This window comes from Xylona heveae (genome assembly GCF_001619985.1).
Source record: "Xylona heveae TC161 unplaced genomic scaffold L228scaffold_7, whole genome shotgun sequence".
In the NCBI taxonomy this organism is placed as follows: domain Eukaryota; kingdom Fungi; phylum Ascomycota; class Xylonomycetes; order Xylonales; family Xylonaceae; genus Xylona; species Xylona heveae.
Window position 1 is genome coordinate 1,077,850 of NW_017264199.1, and position 24,746 is coordinate 1,102,595.

Sequence of the window (24,746 nt, forward strand, 5' to 3'; positions counted from 1 at the left end):
GCGGGTACCACATCAAATCACGTCGAGAAACCGACCGAAGAAACGCAGCAAAATGCGGAAATAGCTACTTCTGCAGCGACAGGTGCTGCTCAGCCTTTGCCAGATGGTGGAGAAAACGGGCAAGCAACTGTGCATGAAGCTTCTTTGGCGCCTGCTTCAGACAACGCTACACCAGAAGGCGAGCAGAAGCCGTTGTCAAAGAACGCGCGGAAGAGACTGGCCAAAGCACAGAAATGGGAAGAAGGACGTGAATGGCGCAAATCCATGAGAAAGCAAAAATCGGTAGAGCGGCGAGAGAAGAAACGAGCTGAGAAGAAGGATGAAGTGGCACGGCTCGCTGCTGAAGGGCTTGAGCCGCCCAAACCTACGTTCATCAAGCCGGTTCAAGTGCCTATTACAATCATTTTCGATTGCGACTTTGATAATTTGATGCTGGACAAGGAGATTATTTCTCTAGGATCACAGATTACGCGGGCGTATTCGGACAATAAGAATTCAAAGTTCAGAGCAAATATGGTCTTTAGTTCATTTGGCGGCAAGTTGAAGGAAAGATTCGAAGGCCCGCTGGCAGGTCATTACAAGTCGTGGAAGGGGACACATTTTACGGAAGAAGACTTTGTTGCTGCGTCCGAGGAGGCCAAAAACAGGATGAAGAACAACAAGGTCGTAGGAGCACTGGCAAAGAGTGACGACGCAAGCGAATCCATACAGGATAGTCCTTCAAACGACAAAGAGGGAGAAGTTATCTATTTGTCTAGTGACAGCGACACTACTTTGACGGAACTAAAGCCGTACAGCACATATATTATTGGTGGATTGGTCGACAAGAACAGACACAAAGGCATTTGCCATAAACGTGCAGTCGAACGCGGCATCAAGACTGCCAAGCTTCCGATTGGAGAGTACCTGCAAATGGCGAGCCGTTTCGTCTTGGCTACAAACCACGTGTCGGAGATCATGGTTCGCTGGCTAGAGCTAGGAGATTGGGGTGAAGCATTTATATCAGTACTGCCCAAACGCAAAGGAGGCGTTCTTAAGGCCAAGGACGAAGCAGGAGAAGGGAAAGAAGAAGTGAATGTTGAGCCATCCTCGGATGATAATGATAATGAGGAGGAGGAGGAGGAGCAGGAAGCTGCTACTGCGGCGGCGAATGATGGGAAACCAACTATCGAATCAGCCGCTGACCAAGAAGTAACGCATGAAAAAGCGGCTGCGGCCACTGAATGTTAATAACGCTATGGCACATTCGTGGCAGCGCGTTTCGGCCTTGGCGGTGCAAATGTGCCTGCCCGAGGCATAACTGTGGACTACGGATTAAAACTGCAATCATCAAGTGTGACCGCCGCCAGTCCGGGTCCTTGAGCACTGCAATAGTCATCCGATGTTTGAATTGGCGCATAGTGTCGGAGTTCTGTCGATGCGGTTGAATAATAATCATTTCGACGATACCCGTTGGCCAGAGTTCTTGATGGCCTGTTCGCTGAAAGCAATTGAAATAGAGGTTCCGCAAAATTTTAAAGCAAAGCCAAGACATTTCAGGATTTGGACCCTTTCTCAGGTCCATGACGACAGAGATCTGTGAAAGGTTGCGAAGGTCAAATCCTCGAAGGCACGTCCAGAACCGAAAGGCCAGTACCACATAGAGGCTGCCTGGCTCAACCAGAATTCTGAAGGCTATGAGGTATCGTCTATTCGTGTCGCCAATGCGGTCCAAAAATTTCGTTTGCAGTGCGCGAAAGCTTCGAGGGCCGAAATGGAAAATATTCTCTCCATACAAAATCAGGGCAGCCTCGTAGTATTATTGCTTTTGCGTTCGAAGAATCGCTACATCTGGGGTCTCTTTGAAGGGGAAAATGTATTCTGCTTGCTCAGAAATGAGGACAGGGCTTCGAATTAAGCAGAGCCGGAATATCGTTAATCGAATCTCTAATGGGAACTTGTCTAGATGGCATATGCCTTTGTATATATTCCTGTTTTGTTCATGTCCGGCGAATTCGACTCGCTGTCCCCCCTCCATCATTGCGTACTATACTACGGTGCGTCCTCAAAGCCAATGCCTGCAGGAAGATATGGTCTTGACGCCTCTCCTTTTTTATCGCTTCGGTGGACGAGGTAGGCTCTGGCAAGCCCCAAATGAAGCTGTACATAGAATATTAAACATTGTTTGATGAAGGAGCGCGGTTATGCTTACTACTTGCTGGAATGGCTTATGGGATCAGACGTGTCTTGAAGTGTACATAATGTGGGATGTTGTGAAAGCTCTCTATTTAATGATACCTCATTGGAGTCCATCTTCATTGTGGTAAATCACTTCTTTCCAGGCCTCGTATAGCAGAGATTATTGAAGGTGTGGCTTTATGAGTAGAGCACAGGATGTCTTTTTTCGCAGACGATACAAGATTTTATTTGATCTTAATTTAACGACTTAAAAACCTGCATTTCAAAGAGTCTTATCTAATAATTGTTGAATATAAAGTATGCTAATAAATTGGAAAGCATAGAAAAGGAAGGGACGAGGGGCAACTTGACACTGCGCCCCATGTTTTCGGAAGGAGACAGTCTATTCTAGGAGAACTTAATTGAAACTGGAAAAGGTTATAAGTCCACGATAAATTGAACTCAAGGTCAATCTACATTGTGGTATTGACATGCAATTGAATGGATGACGATGAGCATGTTGTTGTTGTCGGTTTATATTATATTGCTGCCCCTCTTGCGGAAAGGTTCCGCCCCCTCCGACGGTCAGCCGAAGGAGTGAAAGGACAGAAGAACAATGAAACATCAACACCAACATCACCAACATTCCAGCTCTATTCATATAGCTCCATCATTCTACCCAAATTGCATCTCTCGCTGCATCTAGACACCACATAAATCAAATTAACTTCTTACTCTTTCATATACGTTTCATCTATACCTTCATATTTTACTGATACCCGTATCTGCCCAATTAGTCAATACCTAGCCCTCCGTATGTCATCGACCACGGATTCCCACGACCCCACATCACCGCAGCAATCACCCTCCCCTCCTTCAGCTACAGATCCACAAAAGCCCTCTTCACCTTCTGCCTCTTCACCTAAACACAAATCAAAGCCGTCCATTGCCCGATCTCCCACAGCACCTGTTCCCGCTGTGGCTTCAACATCACCATCGACGGTCTCACCAGCTCCGTTATCACCTTCCTCACACCCCATTACTTCTTCCTCAGCATCATATCTGACATATCCGGTCACCTATGCGGTTTCAGGCATTCTACGGCGATTCTCCGCCGACTCCAACGGGCACAATCTGCGCTCGACCAACAACAGCAACAATCATAATAAAACGAAGAAGATGAATAGTAATAATAATGGCCTATACACTCCGCCTAATCGCACCGCATCGCCCTTTACACCCCCGCCTTTAACTCCTCTCAGCCTTAAGGGCTACCAACCCAGCACGCCCACGTCTGCAGCTATCCTGACACGCACATTGGCCGAGGAAATCCGATTACTCGTGCCGCCGCGATTGCAGCTGGTCGAGGATTGGAATCTTGTGTACAGCCTCGAGCAGCACGGTGTGAGCTTGACGACGTTATATAAGCGCTGTAATGAGTACCGGGGGAAACGATGTGGATTCGTCCTCGTCGTGAGGGACAGTAGTGGCGGGGTAGGTCATGTCCCAAATTTCGAACTTCCTGCCGTATCCAATTTTCCCCCTATACGCTATACATCAGTTCTTTGAAGATGCATGCCCATACCTACGGAATTTAGCTAACTAACATCACTTCTGTCACAGACATTCGGCGCATACCTCACCGAGCCGCCCCGCCCAGCACCGCACTACTTTGGCACCGGCGAATGTTTTCTCTGGCGCGCGCATACTCTGTCAGCTACTCCAGAATTATCGCATCTCCCGCTTCCTCCCAGCGCAGATACATCAAACATGCAGCGGTCAACGACAATCAGCAGCGGCCTGCTCGCTCCGCCGTCGCCTGCTCCTGGACAAGCAGGCGGGAGTCGATCCGGCAGCGCGACCCCTGAACGGATTCGATTCAAGGCATTTCCCTACAGCGGTGTGAATGATTATATGATGTACTGCGAGGCAGAGTATTTAAGTGTAGGCGGAGGGTAAGTCCGAAACCCAGATTGCTATTGATTCCTCCCCCCGCCTTTTTTCCCCCCGTTTTTTTAATATCGTATTCAATTGCCCATGATTTCCCACTCGTAACTAAATCACTAATTCTCGAAACAAACAGTGACGGCCGCTACGGGCTCTGGCTCGACGACGGTCTCGAAAAGGGAATATCCAGTCCCTGTCCAACGTTTGGCAACGAGGCTCTCAGTGACGAAGGCCAACGATTCGATGTTCTTGGCGTAGAAGTCTGGGTCGTCGGTGCTTGATTTCTGATTCTTCTTCCTCTTCTTTCCTTTCTTCTTTTGATCCACCTTCCTTTTCCATTTCTTTTCCATTTATTTTCCCCCTTCATTTCCCCTTTAATCTCTCCTCCCATTTCTTTTTATTTTTTTTTCTTTCTTGCTATCTACAACTTTTCTGGCTTAAAGGGAGGCCGGTACTCTTCTTCCCATCCCCCCTTCTCCCTCGTTTTACCTTAATATCTCTCCTTCCGGCCCTTCTCATGTTCGTTCTTTTAGGTTCTCTAAGAGAAGGAGAAAAACATCACCATACTTTGTACCGTCCGAAAAGGAACATGGATGAAAAATAGGGGAAAAGGACAAATCGGCGTTGTTTTTTGTCTCTCTTCATTTCGGAATTCTGTCAATAGTTCCAAGTCTGTATCTCGTTTCGTCTCGTCGTGTCTAGTAAGTTAAGGATGCCGGCCCGTATCTGCGTTTCTGCATTTCGAAGAGGGCGAGGAGGGTATATATATATATATACATATACGAATTGCATCCTCTTCTCTTGATATTTCCTAGGTCACTTTACCAACACTTCAGAGATTTAAACTTTAAGATGCGAAGGGGCTTAAGGTACCACTCCTTTAACCACACAGAAGACTTCTCTCTGTGTATCTATGTGCCAGCGCTCGTGAAAATACTATATCTGTCATGACTGAAAGAACTGTTAATTGGATTTAAGGGAAAAAAAAAGAAAATCGTTGATTGGATTTAAGAGAGAAAAAAAAAAAAAAAGAAAAACGTGGATTGGAATCAATAGTGTTTGAATTGAGAACATGTCCGATGGTTAAATCTAAAACACTACCTACTACGTGCTACTACAGCGATGCAAAAGGCGGAAAGAAAGTACGAGGGAGGGCGAGGATGGAAGTTGCAGATGGGGGAGGAGAGAAAAAGAAGGAAAGAAAGAAAGAAAGAAAGAAAGAAAGAAAGAAAGAAAGAAAGAAAGAAAAAAAGTATTAGACGGGTCCAATAGTAGTACCCAAATCGAGCTTGGGAGTTAAAAACAAAGCAACAAATAAACAAGTGAAAGGAGAAACATAAAAAGATGTTGTGGTATCAGAATCAGGCAAGAGAAACAATAAAAATCAAGGTGATCTGGGTAGGGGGGTGGAAGGGAGGAATGTGTAGGTGCCAAGGCGAGTAAGATGGGAAGTATGACGAAGGAAAGGGCAAATAATGGAGGATTGGATCATACACAAATACGCGAATGGAGAAGAAGAAGATGATGAAGGAGAAAAAGATGAAGAGCACCTTGAAAGGAAAAAGAGATCGTAAGAGACAGATGACGCGAAACGCCATCAGACTGTGTCATCACAGGACCATAGTCTAGTAAGGACTATTTACGATATCGTTTCTCCTCAGGGCACCAATGCGACCACTGCTGCGACGGGGCGTTCCACGAGACTTGACCGGCGTAGCGATACTCTCACGAGTTGGTCTGCGGAGTGCGGTCTTGGCAACCATATTGACCTCATTCGGGAGGGCGACAATGACATTTTTGTCGGTGCCAAACTTGAAATTGTCTGCCTTGACTTCCTCTGCGTAGCGCTTGATCGTGTAGGGGTCCTTGCGGCCCGCGAGGACCTTCTTCATGTTCCAGGTGACGATGAACGGGCCAGTGGCGGTAATGATGGACGTTTCATTGCTATCGACACCAGTGTTGAAATGGGCAGGGGTGAACGAGAGCGGTGCGCCGGTTTCGTGTTGGAATTGCGCAACGTGCGCAGGTTGCAGACCGAGACGGCGGGGCTGTGGCTTGGAGTCTTTGCCAAAGGACTTTTCAAACCCGAGCTTGCCCTCGTTCTTGCCTTCCTTTTGAAGAGCATCGATGAGGAGCAAGTATGTGCGGCACGTGGCCAGGACCCAGCGGCCATCGGCGGAGACGTCGAGACCAATAATGGGCTCACCAAGCGCGGGGATATGAGTCTTGGCGTTGATGCCTAGACGGTCAAACATGCGAATGTCACCCTTATTGGAGGCAACCGCAATGTAGCCCTTTTCTGTAGTCGCCGCAGTGGAAAAGTCATTCTTCGAGGCGTATTGCTTGAGCTGCGAGTCGACGAGCTTGTTGCCGGCAAGACGGGGATCGATACGGTACAAGGCATTGTGAGAGTGGCCGAGGAAGGTCTGTTCGCCGGTCATCTGGGCAAATTTCTGTGGGAAAATCAAAGAGTTAGTGGCGCACTAGAAAATGCTAAATTAGAAAATCGGAGTCCATACCTTGTCTGGCGCAAAATTCATGACGGGAATGTCATCGTGCACCTTCCATTCGTCCACGACTTTGCCGTACTCCAGATCCATTCGGTACAGGGAGTTAGGGTTGTCGGAGTTTTGTAAAATCATATTCTGGTCTTCGGCATGAAGCATGACCTTCTTGGGGCTGAACAGCTTGCCTTTGGGAGTTTCGACCTTGGAGATATTGGTGGAAAACTCCAAGTTGTTGTTCGGGGTGTGCTTGAAGACGCCAATCTTGGAGCCACGCACGACGAATGATCGGTCATGCTTATAGCCCACGGCCAGCTGAGAGTTGACATTGTCGTCATCAGGATGAGCATTAACATCATCTTCAGATTCATCGGAATCATAATGTTCGCTGCGCTGACCGTCGTCCTCGATATCTTCTTCCTCTTCCTCGTGCTCTTCCTCTTCAGCTTCGGCCGCCGGTGCGTCCTCCATGGTAAGATCCTGAAAGGCCTCTAGCACGTATTCTCTGTCATCATCCTTGGCCTTGATCCACCTGGTCTCGTTGAGTTTCTCCCACAAGGCCCGCAAAAGTCCTTCTTGGAATCTCTCTTCGGTCTCCTGGTCCTTGAAACGAAGCAACCATGAATAGGCAGAACCATCACTGGTATAGTGATTAAAGATGAAAGAGAGATACTCAAAATTGAAGACAGGATTGATATCTGGCACCACATCCTGACCCAACCAGTCCCGATCAGCGCCAGTGATCGAGAGCCAATATTGCCACGTCCCATATTCCGAGACAGTCGCAACGATAGAGGGATCCTGCAAAACAAAGGTACCTGACTCAAAGTCGAACAGATGCAATTCGGCTCTCTCCTTGGTCAGAATGTCGGTACCAACCGGGTGTGTCACTGCCGGAGGCGGAGCGGTGACAGTGTCCTCAGGTGATGCCGGGATAATTTGCTTCTGTGGAGTCCTCGGCATGATGGGCTCTTCCGTTATTTCAGGGGCTGTGCCGACGCGAGGGGAAGAGGGTGATCCAGGAACAGCAAGCCGCGAGTTTCGGCGGGAGGTAGCACTTGGAATAGGCTGTTCCTCGGTGAAAGAAAATTGCTCAAGATCTTGCTCCGTAGCAGTTTGGTGGCTCTTGCGGAACTTTCGCTCGTATTGACACTGAACCGCGACAATCTCAAAAGTGCTGACGGTACTGGTCGGAGTCGACGTATCGCAGACGAACTCGTAGAGATCGCCAGGGTCCCCACTGAGATCTCTCCAAGCAAAGACCTTCTCTCCTCCCTCGCGGACTTCGCAGCGGAAATGCAAGCTCTCGTCGAGCAAAAATGTTTTTTCGTCTTTCTCGAGTCCAAGGCTATCGGCCAAAGTGTCCTCGCCGTTCTCCTCGGCCAGCAGCTCCTCCTCGCCTTCCTCGTACGCGCGCAGGACCACAAGTTGATAGTGATATTCTTGTCCGGTTCGACGGATGCTAGCAGCAGCGTCTTTGAAGATTAGTTCCGAGTAGCCTTTGGGCGAAAGTGGGCGGACCAAGTAAAGCTGGCCCTGCGGGATCTCGACAAGCGATTCCTTGGATGTATCGCCGAAGAGGTATTTGCTCACTGCGATTCCATGAAATGAGAAATTAGTAAACTCCAAAAAGGAGAGAACAAAATGATTAACTATCTGTGCGTGTTGTGGGGGCGTGGCAGTGTGTAAATTGCAAAGCGGGGGATACGCACCGTTCCTGAGCATAAACATGGTGGGGAACCTTGACAACAAAAGATAAGTGGTTGGAGGACTTTGGAAAGCTTATGTCACGTTCATTTAGATTAAACTTTGGATAGTGAAAAGGGACACGAGACTGATCAAAAGTCCACGAGCCAAGCGAAGAGAGTGTGAGCGAAGCAGTGAAAAGAATCAGGATGAAGAGGGAAGGAGTAAGTGGAGCAAGAAAAACAAAAGATTCTCTCTTCTCCATCTGTTGGTCATTTCAACTCTCGATGACGCCCCATCTTCACTTACCTCTCTGTTTTAGGATTAGCGGTGGCGAGTGTTCATGTGGCTGTGCCGCCTCAGGCAGCATCCATTACGTAAGCAACCCCGTCTGTCACGTTGTTTACTCCGTACAGAATACGCTCAAATTCCCACCTGTCACGGAAATATTCGAAATAATGATATAAAAAGTAAAATGTTCAAACAGATCCTTCTAGTTGGATTTTTAGTTTATTGATTTTATGTTCAATGTTCCTTTCAACACGCTTCTCCTTCTTCGAAGAAGGCGGACCAGTAACTCATCAGCTACTAGACAACAATCACATTGTAATGCACCTTGTTACTATGCCAATTATTGAATCCTTTTGAGAAAAAGTCTAGTCATCAGTGTTTGAAGTAAGCTATCTACATTATCCCATGATCCGTATCAAATGTCCCATCATTTCGTGCCGTCGGTCGTTTGCACATATCCCTTCAAAATATATCCATCAATCTGTTCGTAACATACGCATGCTGTCTCGTAATGAGAAACTATTCCCAACAGAAAAAAACGCCAATGCGCCGCAATATTAGGGAGACGACAATATCTCCCAAAATGCCAAAGTGTGTCTCTGAACCCAATTTATATCTCAAATATCAATAAACGACTCGGAAAAAGGCGCTTCCGAGTACTCAATCTCCATGATTGATGTTGAAAGCCTTTGACAAAAGAAGAGTGCGGGTAAAAATAACAAGGCGTAAGCAATCTGGTATCTATCGAGTATTGCGATCAAATCTCGAGACATGAAAAGTAAAAGGATTTGCTGAAACGTTTTTGGCGACAATCATTCCCAAACTTGGAAGATCCTCAAGAGAATATCAACATCCCGTCGTGCTTCAAAGCGTGCATTAAGCGGCTGGCTTTTTGCGCTTCTCCGCAAATCGGGCAAACATGAACAAATATCGTGTCTTCGATCGTTTATCATCATTCATCTGTAATCTGCTCCACAATATGGATGCTCAAGATCATAACCAGCAGTCCGACCGTTGTTATTATGAACAACGCGAAGCCGAACCAACCGAGAATCATGGCTGACGTGCCGACTCCGGACTTGACGCTTCCATTTCCTAGATCCTGGGCTATCGTTGCGGCGGCTACTGAGGCTGTGTGTTGCCACAGGACAGATACAAGAACGAAGATGGATGCAATGAAAATCAGTGCAAGGGCGATTTGTGAGACAGCCCGCGAAGGGAATGGCTTGACCTCGACTTCACCTTCAGCACGCTCTTCTTGATGCCAGCCAGGGAACGTAGCAAGAAGCAGGAAGGACACAAATGCGAGAATTATAGCAACGATACTGTTGACAAGAGTTAGTGGATTTTCCAGAAAGGACATACAACAACAATACTCAAAGTCCACGCCATCCGATATACAAGGGTATCTTTGGCATGAACCTCGACCAGGAGAGGAATACTTACATTAGGTAAGGAAAGACAATTGCATCTTTGAATGTGCTTGCTACCCAAATTAAATTTAGTGGATCTTGATCGACAGTCACTTGTCCTGCCAGGCTCGTCGCATTGTTGGAGCACAGGAAGGAGCCACCATCTGGATTGACACAGATTCCAAAATATCCCACGCGAACTTCGAGTTGCGCTCGGCCGACAATGTTCGCAATGGCGGATGTAACACCGGGGTCAACTTGTGAGGCGTCAAACGTTGGCGTGTACGATTTGTAGTACATTGAGATTAAGAAGATATTTGGAATGGTGGGCGATGAGGACGAGCATCCTGCTAGCAGAAGAGCTGAGAACCCAAGACATGTTAGTTTTCTGGCAGTAACAATGTTTTGTTTATTTTCTTTGATAAAGTCTTGGAGATAAGGCGAGGTTCAGCTAATCGGAACGGCTAACTTACACAATAATATAATTGCCAGCGCAATAAAAATCATCAAAACATGGTGGTAGCCCAAGAAGGGAATAGCCCCTTTAATTCAGAACGTTAGCTAATTATCCTATGATTTCTTCCTGGACGTATTGTTGCCCAATAAATGTCCAAAAAATTGGGAATTAGATTGAATGCTTGATAAGGGCGATGACTTACTTCCGACACCAATGGAGAATCTCATAATGAAGAGTCTCCGGAATTTTCTCCGTCACCAATAAATTCAACCCTATCAATGCTCTAGGATATCTGCCCGAAATTGCCTCTCAACTTGCAATGGTCTCGCACGACACGTGGGTCGCACGCCTAGCTGTGGAGCGAGACAAAACGTGGATTGTACGAAGCTCGCTATCCGAACACGTGAAAGTTTAGGAATGCACCTATTGGGGTGGGAAGTGCAGAGAAGATGTTATTGAACGATGCCTTCCAGCCTTGCTCAGAAAGTGTTAATCTCCTGGGATTCCTCGCTTCGATTGAGACTCTGTGAGGGGTTCTGCGAAAACCACCCAGCGTAAGCGTTAACTGTAAGCCGTATCGTTCGTCTCGACGTGATGATCAAGGAATGCGTAAGGGCGCAAAACGATCTTTGTTCCGGTGCGAGGAATGCGCTGAAGAATTGCAAAGCGGAGCCGGAATAGTGCTGCGTAGCGATAGGGATACAAAACGAAAGTTGTTTGCTCGTTCGGCGAAGAAGCTTCGAGCCTGCGAATTATTCCCAATGTGATCGTTAGACAGCCAACCTTCCCAGCGCGGGCAAATTGTAGAACTGCGAGATGATGAGAATTGGGAAAGGTGTTGGTCGTAAGGCAGGGGAAGATGTGGTAGTATGGAGGAATGAAGAAGGGGAGAAGAGAAAGTGAATAGTTAGTCTTTGGCTCCCTAGTCAAAATCCCAGCCTCCTCAAAACGAGTAAAGAGTTTCCGAGCACGCCTTGCAAAAATGCGTTTAGTAGGGTATTCGTCAGGTTGTTTCTTGGGCATAGAAATCAATCAGTCCCGAGGTGGGTTCATCTCATTCAGCAATGGTCAAAAATGGGGAGGTCGGTGAATTCTGCCGTGGACCGGACCACAAATCCATGGCAACGAGGCTGGGAAAGGTGCGTCACTAACCAGGGTCCTAAACAAATTCGTCTCCACGACAACCCCGCGTCAAGCGGGTACCTAGCCAATTAGCGAGCAAAATATCCGACAAGCTTTTGGCGGATAAGACCAAACTGCCTATCAAAGTTAGTTTGACGGGCAGATCAAGGGAGATAAGCTAGCTTTTTGAGGATTAGCTCGCTTACTTGTCACCCCAACCTCTTCATTTTCTTCTTACGATTCCTCATCTCATCCTGTCCAGATATAAAAGCTGTCCGTGCAGAAGGAAGATCCAGGTAGCATTTCCATTTACGTTTATTATCAACCTCTGCTACGTGTCACGCACCACGGGTTCACCTTTCAAATCTGTCAAATGAACTTAGAAACGATTGATAAAATCTGTCGTGGTTTTGGGGTAAGGATGCTACTCCACGATAACTGCTCTTCAGTGCTTTAAAGCTGAAGAAAACGCCTCAAATAAAAAGATGCGAGATACAAAATGAAAAGAAGCCCGATTCTGATAACCATTTGAAAGCCTTGACGGGAAACAATAATCCGCTCCTTTGATAATCGTAATCGCTAAACGCCGCTCATCTTGCTGCTTTTCCCTGTAGTATGTCCTCCGCTATGGTGAAGCAGACCAAATATCAAACGCCGAGCCTTGTGGTATCAATATAAAAATCATTTTGGTGCAAAAACAAACTTCCCAAGGTCAAGTACGGGTTTATGCTCTTCCGTCTCTGTGTTATTGACACCACTACTTTCATAATCTTCCTCGCCGTCACTGTCAGGAACCATCATGTCCTCGCTACCTTTGAGCGGAAGTGATACAGGATGTGCGACCTTATCTTCATTGTGGTTTTTCTTGTGGGCACTCATTGATGGGGCCTTGTGATCACCTTCGTTGCCAGCTAGCCCTTTCAAAACATCCTCAAGCGAAGTTTGGGCACGGCGTAGTACTCCCTTTTGACCCGAAAATGACAACATCTCGCTTTTTCTCGGACTGATCATCTTAGAATAATCACTGGATTCTTTTTTCAATGGGGTCCGTGTCTGCAGAGGAGTTCGAGCACTTTGGCCTGGAACGGTGTTCTTGAGTCCCTTCTTGCCTCCTAGACTGAAGACATTGGTGTTCTCTGAAGGCCGAAAAGCAAATCGGTCCTTCAGCTCCTGCAATTCCGCGCGAACATTTTTATCGAGGATGCTGGCAACGTCCTTTGAAGGAACATTGCTTTCAAGGGACGAAGGCGGAGTGTTGTTCTTCGAGCCGTTGGTAAACTGAGAGGACTCTGAAAATGTAGCTTGGCTTTCCTCAGAAACCGACTTGGCCGAAATTGGTTCAGGTGACTCTGGCACAAAGTCTTCATGCTTGCCTTCCTGGAAGACGTCCATCTTCCCCTTCTTGGACGGACTCGGGCAGTCAGATACGTCTGGCAAATCAGCCATGATACCTTCGACTGAATCATCAGACCAGATATTGACGTCAATGCCCTTTCTCTTTCGCGCACGCGCTTCATGGGCTGAGGGTGTAGGATCATCGACAGCATCCGCGAAGAACCGACTGCGGGTTGACTGGGACGTGATCGGCGTCTCACTGTCAGTACAAAGTCTAGAACCACCAAGAGAGCCGGATGTCGCACGTCTAGCGGACAAGCGCAAGCGGGCTCTGTCAATGGTCGAAGGTGCAGAGGCTGGCGCAATGGCGGGAGATGGGGCCAAATCTTCAATCGTGGTGGCCGAAGTCGAACGTGCCGGGGCGGAGCGACTGGTCCAGGATTGATGGCTGTTGGTTTCCAAGACACGCTGTTGAGTTGGGGATGGGGTGAATAAATTCGGGTCAAGCTCTTGAAGAGGCATTCTCCGGGGCCGAAAGTAGCCATCTATTGGCTTATTGCCTTTGAGATCAGAAAAGCTACTGGCCATTGTTCCCTGAGCAAGCGCAACCGGAGTTCGAGGAATCGGGTCAAGCGCCTGCGGGATGACAATATTTTCCTTCGTCATAGGATGTAAATCGCCACGAGCAACGCCTTGAGCAATCTCGGGGCTGTAGTCGACACCCAGAAAGTCGAATTTGGCGCCAACTAATTGTTCCTCGGAGGGATTGCACATGACCAAAGCCTTTGCTTCGGGACAAAACACCCGCTGGTGACAAAAGGTTAACTCAGCCTTTCGAAAATCTTCCAAATAGCCTTGCGGGACGCGAAATTGACCGTCGAATTGAATGATGCGCAAAAGTCTTTCAACAAACTTGTACTTTCGAATTAGTCGATACGATGTCTTCAAACCCATCTTGTTTATGGAAGCTAGGTAATCGCAGCCGCTCAGTATGGCCATGCGGCGAAAATCAGCATCGGTCCATCCCACGAGGCTTATTTCGCGGCAGGCCGTGAAGCGGCTACGGTTGATTTCGATGCACTCGCCATATTGATCGAGCTTAGTTAGTAGGCATTTGGCGCCAAACACCAAGAGATCAGAATCCTCAGAAATGATACCCTGGATAAAGCCCTTGCGCTCCAAATAGGCCATTTGCGCGTCAGCTTCGTAAGGAGCGACGACGTATTTAACCTTCATACGCTTAAGGGCATCGATAAGAACACGGGCCATTTCTGGAGTGACATCAATGGCCTTTTGGAGCTCAATTTGGGCTTGCTGGATCTTGCCAGTCTTGAGAAGCTCGAGGCCAGCCTTACGGCTTTCTTCACGCCGTGCAGCCCGTCCTGACTCGGTTGCAGCCTTGCTCGGGAGATAGTCTCCATCAAAAACCAAGTATGGAGTTACTCCAAAGTGGATCAGCATACGAACTCGATTCAAGGCAAAATCAATATATCTGGGCTAGTCAGCAATTTCGATCTAAGCAACGAGTGATATCAGAGGTTCGGACCTAGTTGTGGGCTTTCCAAGTGCTAAATCGATAGCGCACGCAATGGTACCCCGATGCAGCCAGCCATATGCATCGACTCCCAATGTCTGTCCTGCAAATCTCTTCAGGTGTGATGGACGCTGAATAGACTTGAGTAGAGGCAATAATCCTGAGGAGGGGTTTAGCTACACAACCCTTTCTCGAGGACGCATATTTGCCCACCTTGGATACCCATTGTGACCTGGCAAGCAGCGGGGATGCTGCTGGACCCTTTGTTTATGTGCAGTGAGCGCCAACGCGCATGATCCTTTCTAAATGGTCGATATTCGACACGGATAACAGTTGTAATGAGTTTTCGAGAAAATATGAAATGAGAAGGCTAGGTAGCTCCTTGGATCAAAAGGATCAAAATAAAGGTACAGACGAGAGCAGTGGAGCAGAAGTGCGACGAGATTTGATCAGGTAATTCGAAGAGTGATATTGAGTATTTGGATTGAATTGGACGCGTGAAACGCGAAAGGGGAAAGAGCGAAGTCGACGACTCTCCCATGGGCCATTGCTCGGCCACTATCCCTCTTTCGGCCCAAGCGAGGCGGTCGGTGAATTCTGCCGCTCAAAAGTCTCTAAATCCGTTTGCACCGACTGATCATTGCACCTGTCGATCATTCATCACTTTCAATATGCCTCGATCATTGAATAAAGTACAGAAGAAAATTAGCAAGAAGCGTGGCAAGGTCGACTCTCTCCATGAGAACAGTCGAGACACGCAGCGCCTCCTCCGCGCCGGTATGCGTGAGGAGAAAATTGCCCGGCTTCACGCGGCTCGGAACAAGAATCATCAGCCTCATCGTATGTAGACGCAGACATCACTTGCGTTGAATCAAGAGGTTCTAATTGATATTCATAGTGTATCGAGTAGCATTCTTTCAGGAGATAGCCAATCAGACCGACAAATTGTTGGACGTTCCTGGGATGCAAAAGCTCATCGAGAGGTACGCCTTGCAAACTCTTCATCCATAGTGAAGTTGTCTCTAACACTTTGAAGATTTATTCACCGCGATGACGAGGAACTGTCGAGACTAAAGAAGGAGCGACGGCCGGGTCGTCCTTCTAGCACCCGCGAGGATATGCTTAAGCAAAGAATGGCCCAGGAAGAGAAGGAGTGGGAGTCTGGATTCTGGATGCCAGACATGGCAGATGCAATCAACATGGAGAAATTGAGAAACTGGAATCAAGAATGGGCATCGCTCAGCCCAATGCTTTTCGTGCGAATCAATCGGGCGGGTGTCAGACATGAGTCGAGCTTCCCGCCTCGAGGTGCTGCATAATGCTTGGGTCTTGGACTCTTTTTCAAGCATTTTATTGATTAACAAGCGAGGAGTTGGGTGTTAGAGGAAACATAAATCTTCCCTTCATCGCAAAAAGTTCTACTAGATTTGGCTGGGTGCTGTAGGATTTTCTAGAATTGATTTTATTTCTTCCTCTGATACTCCGTAGTAAGCACATGCAATTTGATGGCGAATGGGGTTGGTCGCTTGAAGTCATGGGTACGTAGCGTCTTGGCGAGATGGGAATTCCCATGCGGAAATCATCCCAATTCGGCTGTTCGTGAAGAAGCTCTAGCTCATCCTCCTCGAATAATCACTTTCTCTCCATCACCACCGAAAACTGAAATCTTTTTCCAATTCTCTCCATATTACATATTCACGATGATGTCTCTTCGATCCTTTGCTCGCTCCGTCCCCCGGACGTGTGCTCGCCTGTCTGCTCCGGCCGTTCGCCGTCCCATCTCCGCTCTCCGAACTTCTTCGCCGCTCAAGGCTGCATCAACGCAGATTGTTCGTCCCACCTTCGCCGCTGCTTTCTCGACCTCCAGAACACGATGGGACAAGGAGGGTCAAGGTATGACTCAATTTCAAATCTTCAATGCTCCTTACTACGGCCAAAATCTCACACATTGTACAGTCGACCAGGAGCTGGTCGCAAAGTTCGAATCCGAGCTCGACCTCGAAAATGAGATGAGAGACCCCGAGGAGATTCCTTTTGACATTCAGAACTTCCTGAAAGAGTCTCCTTTTGAGGTAGGTTTCCACTGCCATCAAAAGATTGCACCAGATATTAACCGAGACTTTCTAGGTCACCGACACTCCCGGCCAAGAGGAGGTTATTCTGACCCGCAAATTCGGCGACGAGACGTGAGCTACTTTCCCCCAAACTCCTGGCTCAAAAAGAACACCAAATCTAATTTGGAAAAAATAATCTAGCATCCGCGTGACCTTCTCCATTGCCGACCTCAACGCCATGGAGAACGACGCCGACAACTTTGAGCCGGCGCAATACGACGAGGACCTGGACCTGGACGCCCAGTCTGGCGGCGCCCAGAGCAAGGGCACCGTCAACCAGGGCCGCACGCAGGGCGGCAACGTCAACGTTGCTCCCGAGGACAGCGTGTCGCCCGCTGACCGGCCCGAGCTGGACGAGGAGGGCGCCGGCGATGTTGCGTTCCCCGCACGCGTCAACATCTCCATTGAGAAGGGAGGCAAGGGCGCTCTGCAGGTCGAGACGGTGATGCAGGACGGCGTCATTGCCATTGAGAACGTGTACTACTTCAACGAGGCCGAGCTGGCCGACCCCAAGACCGCCGAGAAGGACTGGGCTCGTCGCGGCCTGTACAGCGGCCCGCCCTTTGGCAACCTCGACGAGGACCTCCAGGTCTTGCTCGAGCGCTACCTCGGCGAGCGCGGCATCGACACCAACCTTGCCGTCTTTGTCCCCGACTACATTGACTACAAGGAGCAGAAGGAGTACATCAACTGGCTGTCTAGTATGTCTATTAACTCCTTCTCTTTACCACCTTATTCGTTTCCTCGAATTGCAAGTTACTGACCACCCATTTTTTCAATTCAACAGATGTCAAGAAGTTCGTCGAGGCTTAAGCGCGCCTATATCCCCCACTTCTAGAGAGAGAAAAACCACAACAAGATTCTCAACCCATTTTCATTCAAGACGCAAATATTAATCCAATGAGCGTTTAAAACACCTCCTTTACTCTTTCCCCGCTTCTCTCTTCCGATGCCCACCTCCCCTCTCCCCGAACTTTGTGCATCTCCGAACACTGCGTCTGAGATTTCCTTTTTTTTATCTTTGAACTATTGTTTGCCACACTATCCGCAAGCAAGAAGCTGGTCAATTCAGCCAGCTAGCTGTTCACTTTCTTCTTTTTCTTTAAATGTAATGTATTTTTAGTGAAAACGTATCTAAAACGAAGCAAATAAGAACCACGATTCAAGAATACCTAATTTGTGTCTCTGTTTTACGTTCATGTTGCATCAAGGACTTGTATTATGTCCGCAACGCAGATTTATGAGTTTATTACATCAAGGAACTCCAAAGAAACCCAGCATATATCCTCATGCTTCTTGTACTGTAGTGTGATTTGTTTTGTCCGTACCCAACCTGGAAAATAAAGAAACTGAAAAGGGGAAACAAATAAATTCATGATATGCATAACTGCCGTTAATTATCCGTGTTGGTTTAAGGAATAGTGTGATACCTAGAGCCACATCCGATTGCGATAATGGTTCGCTGAAATGTAACATAAATGAGAATGATGAGGAATGGCGAAGAAGAATATATATAATTCCCATAGATCTTTGGTATTGCCGGTCAATATCCCATTCCCCCGTCTTCGTAGTTCGGAGGATTACCCGACCCGCCGTATGGTCTTTCATGAACGTCGTCAAGGGATCGATAGCCGCCGCCGCCGCCATGTCCATGTCCATGGCCGTGGCTATGGCCTGGTCCGCCACCTCCTCCGCCGCGACCTCCTCTGCCTGATGATCGGCCGCCGTGGCCACGGTGACCTCCCCCGCCTCCACGACCTCCGCCACCACTGCGTCCGCCTCCTTGTGAGGAGTGGTGATGTTGTTGCTGTTGCTGTCGGTATCCGCCCCGACCAGCCCCACCACCTCCTCCGCTGCCGCCCCGAAACGAGCCGCCGCGGTTTGAATGCCCTGATGCGCCACCGCCCCGGGTATGCTGCGTGTGATGTCTCGGGTGCTGGTTACCATAATGCGGCGGCAGGGGCACGCCACCATTACTCGTGTCTGATTCTTCTTGGGGATGTCTCCGCTTGAAATTCTTTGTCGGAAACAGACTTTCCCATTCGCCTTCAGCGGGATTGGCTTCTTCGACGCGCAAAAGAACCTTTTCGCCGACAACCGAGTCGAACATGAATTGTTTCTCTGGCGCAACTGGTTGCCAGTTCTGGATACGTCCGGCATCTATCGGGCGTGCACCACGTCGATGAGCAAGAACGACCATTGGCACCGGATTTTCGGTATAAATCTTCTCATTCTCAGGTACGGGCTGGACCCGCGCGGCCCAAATCTTGTTCTCAAAAACTGCTGTTCCAGTAACTTGCCACCGGAGCTTTTTACCTAGCCCACCCACTTTGTCGAGGATGCTGCGTGGGCAAGGACGTGGCGTGATGAGAATATTGTTGGCGAGATATTTGATGTCGGAGTCGGGGGCGTGGAGCGGGAGGTTGACGAGGGTAAGGAGGTCTTCTGACGTGTCTGTTGAGACAAGATAGCCTGTGTAGAAGACGGTGCGTTTTATCTTGAGGAATCCATTGACGTTGTCGACGCCATTTCGGCGAGCCCGGTTGTGTGCGTTGATCATGCGTTGCACTTCGGCGGCTTCGACGACTGGGCTGAGCGTTGCGGCGGCTTCAGCGACGTGGATAACTTCTGCGGTAATGGGTTTGCGGTTGATTGGGCGATTCATGGAAAGAAGTGCTGTGTTGAAATTGGTGAAAAAGTCGCGGAAGCCTTTGACGCTGTGCGGGGAGTTAGATAGTCTCATAATGGAGGAGATGCGGACTGGTGTAGGTGCATACTGTTTGGGCCGATCCTCGTAGACCCGGATCTCTTCTGCGTCGCTGTATGTGTAGATCAGATCTGAGATGAATTCCTTTTTATACTCGGCCGTACTGGCGAACTTCTGGTTTGACGGCCCAACCTCTGGTTTGAGACAAATCATATCGAACTCAAGCCCCCTGCTGGCCACTATCCGCTTGATAAGTTCTGCAAAGGGGCCTTCGGAGCGGCCGGTGAGAAGGACTGTCAACGCATCCTTTTGTTCCATGCTTAGCTGTACGAGATCGACCTACGGCGAACACTCTCTTGTTAGTTGCATGTTGAAGAGAACTGAAATAAACGTTTATTGAGGTGAACGCACAATCTGTTCGTTCCACCAGCCTGCCCATGCTCTGAGCTCCTCCTTCTCCACGCCTTCTCCGGTTGCAGCTAGAATGGCTGCATCGTGCCACCACCCGCCATTGACGAAACTGTCTGAGTGCTGGAGATACCCTAATGTAGGCCCATTCCAAAGCTTCGCGTTTGGAAGTGGACTTGTGAATACTGCGACAACGGTCAGATCAGGAGAAACCAAGGGCCTTGCGGAGGCAGGACGCACATGTATTATCAAAGTCGTAGACATGGATTGCTTTTATCTGCGAAACAGCTGTCGTGGCAGCGTCAGCTTAAGATACTTCCAAATTTACCAATTCTATGGAAACAATCCTTACCAGGAAGGTCCTTTGACTGGCAAGACCACCGCTTCAGGCCGGTTATTGTATGTGAACTCATTCTGCGAATGAAAGCGCCAACTGTACGTTGGGGCGGCTGTATGTGGGATGGGATTCTCGTGGAAGGTACGGGAAATGCGCGCAGTAGCGGAAGAACATGCATGCAAAGAAAAAAGGGACAAATATCCAAATCTAAATCTTTGACAATAGATTATAATAATAGAGCAAGTGAATGCAACTGTCCTAGTAATGCCCCCTCGGTCCGTCAACTCGAATCTCGAATTCCCCGAAAGTTACGATAAATTACGGCCAGTCACAAATACCAATGGTGCACAACATTTCGTCAGTCTGCAGCTGTACAGTCCCACCAGAGGAACAGTCACATTCATTCATTTCCACGCACAGCTTTCGCAAGTACAACAGAGTTGTATGGACAGCGACACGACGATTCGACAGCAAGTCTTGCAAAACACACTGAAGGAAGTCCACTTCCGACATGAGGATGGCAAAACCGAGGACAGTCACGCCGTTTCTCACGAAGAGCCCTGCGTCATCTGCCTCGAACGGATTTCTGAGCTCGCGATAGCCGTTCCATGCCAGCACCATAACTTTGATTTTCTTTGCCTCGTGAGCTGGCTTCAGCAGCAGTCATCCTGTCCATTATGTACGTCTTCACTGTTCTCCTCTTTCACAATACACTGTTCTCCCCCTTCACGATACATCGCTCTGTACCAGGACTAACATCCGTTCCAGGTAAATCCGAAGTTACGGCGGTCAAATATGGCCCATCACCACAAGGTTACAAGACCTACACAGTCACATCTACGACTCCCACTCCAACTCCCACTCCCACGCCGAGCTCGGGTCCATCTCAAGCCTCCTCGCGTTTCCGCGGCTCCGGTGCTCCGCTGCAGCACCGCCCATTCGGACCCCGCAGACCCCGTCGGCCTCTCTCCCCTCCTAGTCCCAACGAAGCACTTGTTCGGCGGAGACGCGTCTACCGGCACCAGCTATACTCGCGACACGTTGGGTCTAATCGTTTATCTCGATTTCGGGACTTGACTCCGCAAATGTTCTGTCGCGACGCTGAGCTGGTTTCGCGCGCGCGAAAATGGATTCGGCGGGAGTTGCAAGTCTTTGCTTTTCTGAACCCAGAAACTACAAATGGAGACGGAAGCGGCGGAGGTGACGAAGCAGTCTCTCGAAGGGCCAACAATGCCGAGTTCTTGCTGGAATATATCATTGCTATTCTCAAAACTGTGGATATCAAAGACAGCGGCGGACAAGCGGAGGATATGCTGCAGGAGTTTCTCGGTAGAGACAATGCGAAGTTATTCTTGCACGAGCTCCGAGCCTGGCTTCGAAGCCCGTATGTCTCGCTGCAAGATTGGGATCGCGCGGTACAGTATGATGAATCCGCAATCAAGAATCCCGAGTCTTCTGGTCTCGGAGAAGTTGCGGAGTCTGAACCGAGTCGCCCTCGAGCCAGAGACCGTACTGAAGCACCGCCTGAAACTTCGTCGCAAATTCCAGCTGGGGCTGAGCCTGGGCCGGTCCGCAGAGCAAGGACCGATCATTATTCGCCCAGAAGAAGAAGCCCTTACAACGATAGTCGTGAACGCCGAGGCCGACGGGGATTTCGGCCAACAGATCGGTACATTCCTGACTGAAGCCTGCAAAGCCGTTCTGCTTGGTTCGGACGAATCGGCCTTTTCCTTTTTTTCGCCTTTTACTCTGGTCCACTTGGTTCCAATGGTTGCTTTTTCACCTTTTACTGGTCCCCATGGTCCCAATGATTCCTTTTTTCACCTTTCCCTGGTCCCCTGGTGCCAACGAGTCACTGTCCAATTCAGCATCGTACTATACCCATTTCTCCTTTTTTCCCTCTTACAACTGTTCAATAGCATCCAGTTTCGGCACCTCATATGTACCATAACTCTTTTTTCTGAAATGACTCGAAATTTTGAACAAAAAAGTATATTAGATTTATCGAAAGCAATTTAGACTTGGCCAAGTAAACAGAAATCACGTGGAAAGTAAAGACAACAAATGATGTGAAATAGGTGCATATGTTATAGATATCAAGCCCAAGAGGCTTACATATCGAGCAGGCACCCACACAAAAGACGCAGTGAAAGAAGCAATTGATACATGTATTTATCTACAGAAACTTAGACTATGAACAGGGAAGGAAAAATATCAACCATCGTAGATACAATCGCTTCCTTGGACGACTGGGGAAAAGCAAAACACTATTCAGTAGCAGACGGGAAAAAAGACACCGCCGAGCAAGTAAATCGCAAGTACACCAATCAAGAGGAATATTAATGCGGATACATATAAAAAAGCCTCGCAAGCGAATTGCTGAAGACATTCAAAGCAAAGCGTAAAAACGAAAATGCCATGAGCCACTCTGCCATACCCGCCAAGTACACCGTCCTTTCCATGCGGTCATTGCTGAGTAAAACAACGTAGATGACATCAACCGAATCACAGGTATATTACTTCCCGAGAAGGCAATCCGATGTTGAAAACTATACCTCCCCGCTGCAGCCGGCCACGCCGGTGTTAATATGAAATATTTGTCCACGTCTGAAAACATAGACAAGTAGCATCCTTGTTGAATAATAATAATAATTTGGATGCGGCATGTGCCAGAAACTAGGGTCTGATAATCTCAAAGGGGACCTGATGCCTTATGGTCCCTCTGCGCGTTTTTGGTGTAATAAAATGTGTGGATATCGGGCCTTCCTGCCGCCAATATCTTCCAGTGATCAGTTTCATGTCAAATCGGCAGAAACTGAACAGAGACATTCCCTTTGAAACATAGGGACGTCACCGCACCGCAAAATCGGTGGTATGTGTGAGGGGTTGGAAAAAAAAAAAGAGAGGTTGCAGATAATAAACGCTTCATTCACATGGCAAGCAATTCTTCGGCGTAATCATCGAGCTCGACCACCTTGAACAACGTTCCCCACTTTTGCCGAAACTCTCGTTTACGGTAAAGATAACTCATGTTCTTGCTCCAGGTGACGAGCTCGACTTTCCAGCCTTTCTCAAGCGCTCGCTCAACCATTCGCATGAATCCAGATGAGTACTCTGCCACAGCGGCATCGCCAGTCGCGAGGACAATGGTAGAAGGCCTTTCGGCGTCAACCAGACTTTCGAGTATCTTCAGGTGCAGAATTTCGTCCACAGCCTGCTCGGTCCATTTTTCCGGACCGTACAAGGTGCCCGCACCACCTGCGCCATTTCCGTTCGTTTCAGAGCCGGAACCGCTTGAGTGGCCAGACGCACCTCCATTGTACTTTCTCTGCCGTTCAGTAAGCTCCTTTGCTTTGTGAACTTTGTCGAGAATGCATGTTTCGTAGCCAATCTGCTTGGCTTCTTCGTAAGGCGGGATGATGGGCGTAGACCCAACCAAGACCCGCTTGGCCGTAAGTCGTCCTCGCTCCATGATAAGAGCGAGGGAGTGGAAGGAGAAAGGGACCCGCCTGATGCGGTTTGTGACTGGGATATTGCGCGCCCGTTTGAGCTCGTCGTGGAATCCAATCATGATCTGATATCTGTTAGTCAAGCGAACTAGGGCCGTGGTTAAGCATGGAAAAAACGAACATTAGACGCATCAACGAAAACGTGGATTCCGCCTGATCCATGGGTGAATCCGCTTGAGGAAGAAGGCTTGAGGAGATATTTTCGCTCGGTGGGATACTTGTTAATGAGCGCCAACGTCAGATCAACCTTTCTCTGTGCTGCTGATCTCGGCAAAAACGGCTCGATTTGCAGCACATCGAAAAGAGATCGTCGGACAAACGGGTTGTCAATAAACCATGATTTTGGGGGTGAGCCATTGATTCCTGGCTTGGGAGGGGAGAAGGATGAGGGCGGAGAAGACGCGTAGTGAAGGCTTGCAGACGCGAAATGATTACGCTTGGGTATTGTAATGGCGTGTTGACTGGCCTTGCGAGCCGGGTTATGTTTCACGTCCGTTTCCGATTCAATCTCACTGGCCGAATGAGGATGGGTGGAATTTTCAAGTTGGGCAGCTCGGAGCTCCCTCCTCTTCAGTTTGGCCAGTGCCTTTCTTTGCTTTTTCGTGAGGACCTCGAGGGTAGCTCTTGCTCCCTTTACGTTGTCTTCAAATTCTGCACCATCCACTTCATCTCGCCGGCGTACACCTTTGTCAAGCCGTGCGTCGGAAGGGTCATCTGATGATGACAGTCCAACGCCTTCATCGTCAATCTCCTCCGGAGGAGAAAGGTCAGCCTGGGGGACCGGCGCCGGCGCCTCAAGTGGTTGTCCCAAAAACTGCCATATCTTATCGAAATTGCCGAGCTTCGTAGAAGACTCGGCCTCGTGGCAATTTACAGGCGAAGGCGGACCTTCTACGCTGCTCAAGACTTCGACCGGGCCATTACACGGACTGTAATCGGCATTCCGGTTATAGAGCGAATCGATTAGATTTATGACCGGGGTGAAATCCCACCCACTCCCTTCGCAGCTTGAACGCATGTAAGATTAAATTTTGAGAGTAAAAGAGATGGATTCGGGTCGTAATGTGAAGCGTTAAAGAGCGGGGCAATGCCCGAGAGGAGGTATATCGTGAGTAATATGAAACCGCGCTATTAAATTGTCAGAGCTGAAGGACAATACGATCTTCTGTCATACTAATACTCACCAAAACAAGTCTGAAGAGATTCTACATTCATGAGCATTTCGT

The 24,746-nt window shown here is 48.6% G+C and overlaps 9 protein-coding genes across 9 annotated transcripts; 5 read left to right on the plus strand and 4 right to left on the minus strand.

The window, feature by feature from the left end:
- Positions 1-192: 192 nt before the first annotated feature.
- Positions 193-1,023, plus strand: L228DRAFT_196313 (hypothetical protein; the record flags this gene model as incomplete). The annotated part of the gene is made up of 2 exons (XM_018329604.1): positions 193-663; positions 736-1,023. Coding segments are annotated over 2 exons (759 nt in total), but the record flags the coding sequence as incomplete, so codon positions are not given.
- A 1,772-nt stretch (positions 1,024-2,795) lies between these two features.
- L228DRAFT_248582 (TLD-domain-containing protein) lies at positions 2,796-4,291 on the plus strand. Its single transcript, XM_018332885.1, has 2 exons — positions 2,796-3,651; positions 3,781-4,291. Exons 1-2 carry the CDS (start codon positions 2,974-2,976, stop codon positions 4,114-4,116), a joined length of 1,014 nt encoding a protein of 337 aa, XP_018187384.1. The 5' UTR covers positions 2,796-2,973; the 3' UTR covers positions 4,117-4,291.
- A 1,438-nt stretch (positions 4,292-5,729) lies between these two features.
- On the minus strand, positions 5,730-8,339 carry L228DRAFT_269284 (vacuolar import and degradation protein 27; the record flags this gene model as incomplete). Its single annotated transcript, XM_018335255.1, has 3 exons — positions 5,730-6,557; positions 6,624-8,200; positions 8,321-8,339. The coding sequence occupies 3 exons, from the start codon at positions 8,337-8,339 to the stop codon at positions 5,730-5,732; spliced, it is 2,424 nt and encodes an 807-aa protein (XP_018187385.1).
- A 1,108-nt stretch (positions 8,340-9,447) lies between these two features.
- Positions 9,448-10,848, minus strand: L228DRAFT_160776 (membrane fusion mating protein FIG1). The gene is made up of 4 exons (XM_018329393.1): positions 10,657-10,848; positions 10,471-10,539; positions 10,032-10,359; positions 9,448-9,910 (listed from the first exon to the last, which is right to left on the minus strand). Exons 1-4 carry the CDS (start codon positions 10,679-10,681, stop codon positions 9,538-9,540), a joined length of 795 nt encoding a protein of 264 aa, XP_018187386.1. The 5' UTR covers positions 10,682-10,848; the 3' UTR covers positions 9,448-9,537.
- A 924-nt stretch (positions 10,849-11,772) lies between these two features.
- Positions 11,773-14,924, minus strand: L228DRAFT_283960 (hypothetical protein). Its single transcript, XM_018336164.1, has 3 exons — positions 14,659-14,924; positions 14,458-14,605; positions 11,773-14,403 (listed from the first exon to the last, which is right to left on the minus strand). Exons 1-3 carry the CDS (start codon positions 14,669-14,671, stop codon positions 12,258-12,260), a joined length of 2,307 nt encoding a protein of 768 aa, XP_018187387.1. The 5' UTR covers positions 14,672-14,924; the 3' UTR covers positions 11,773-12,257.
- Positions 14,925-15,116: 192 nt separating this feature from the next.
- L228DRAFT_269287 (hypothetical protein) lies at positions 15,117-15,764 on the plus strand (the record flags this gene model as incomplete). Its single annotated transcript, XM_018335256.1, has 3 exons — positions 15,117-15,285; positions 15,344-15,428; positions 15,482-15,764. The coding sequence occupies 3 exons, from the start codon at positions 15,117-15,119 to the stop codon at positions 15,762-15,764; spliced, it is 537 nt and encodes a 178-aa protein (XP_018187388.1).
- Positions 15,765-16,148: 384 nt separating this feature from the next.
- L228DRAFT_269288 (regulatory protein-like protein suaprga1) lies at positions 16,149-17,372 on the plus strand (the record flags this gene model as incomplete). The annotated part of the gene is made up of 5 exons (XM_018335257.1): positions 16,149-16,338; positions 16,402-16,517; positions 16,573-16,631; positions 16,701-17,260; positions 17,347-17,372. The coding sequence occupies 5 exons, from the start codon at positions 16,149-16,151 to the stop codon at positions 17,370-17,372; spliced, it is 951 nt and encodes a 316-aa protein (XP_018187389.1).
- Positions 17,373-17,714: 342 nt separating this feature from the next.
- L228DRAFT_248589 (hypothetical protein) lies at positions 17,715-20,275 on the minus strand. The gene is made up of 5 exons (XM_018332886.1): positions 20,027-20,275; positions 19,915-19,962; positions 19,678-19,859; positions 19,337-19,605; positions 17,715-19,276 (listed from the first exon to the last, which is right to left on the minus strand). The coding sequence occupies exons 1-5, from the start codon at positions 20,085-20,087 to the stop codon at positions 18,103-18,105; spliced, it is 1,734 nt and encodes a 577-aa protein (XP_018187390.1). The 5' UTR covers positions 20,088-20,275; the 3' UTR covers positions 17,715-18,102.
- A 145-nt stretch (positions 20,276-20,420) lies between these two features.
- L228DRAFT_248591 (hypothetical protein) lies at positions 20,421-22,038 on the plus strand. The gene is made up of 2 exons (XM_018332887.1): positions 20,421-20,690; positions 20,780-22,038. The coding sequence occupies exons 1-2, from the start codon at positions 20,456-20,458 to the stop codon at positions 21,694-21,696; spliced, it is 1,152 nt and encodes a 383-aa protein (XP_018187391.1). The 5' UTR covers positions 20,421-20,455; the 3' UTR covers positions 21,697-22,038.
- Positions 22,039-24,746: the final 2,708 nt, after the last annotated feature.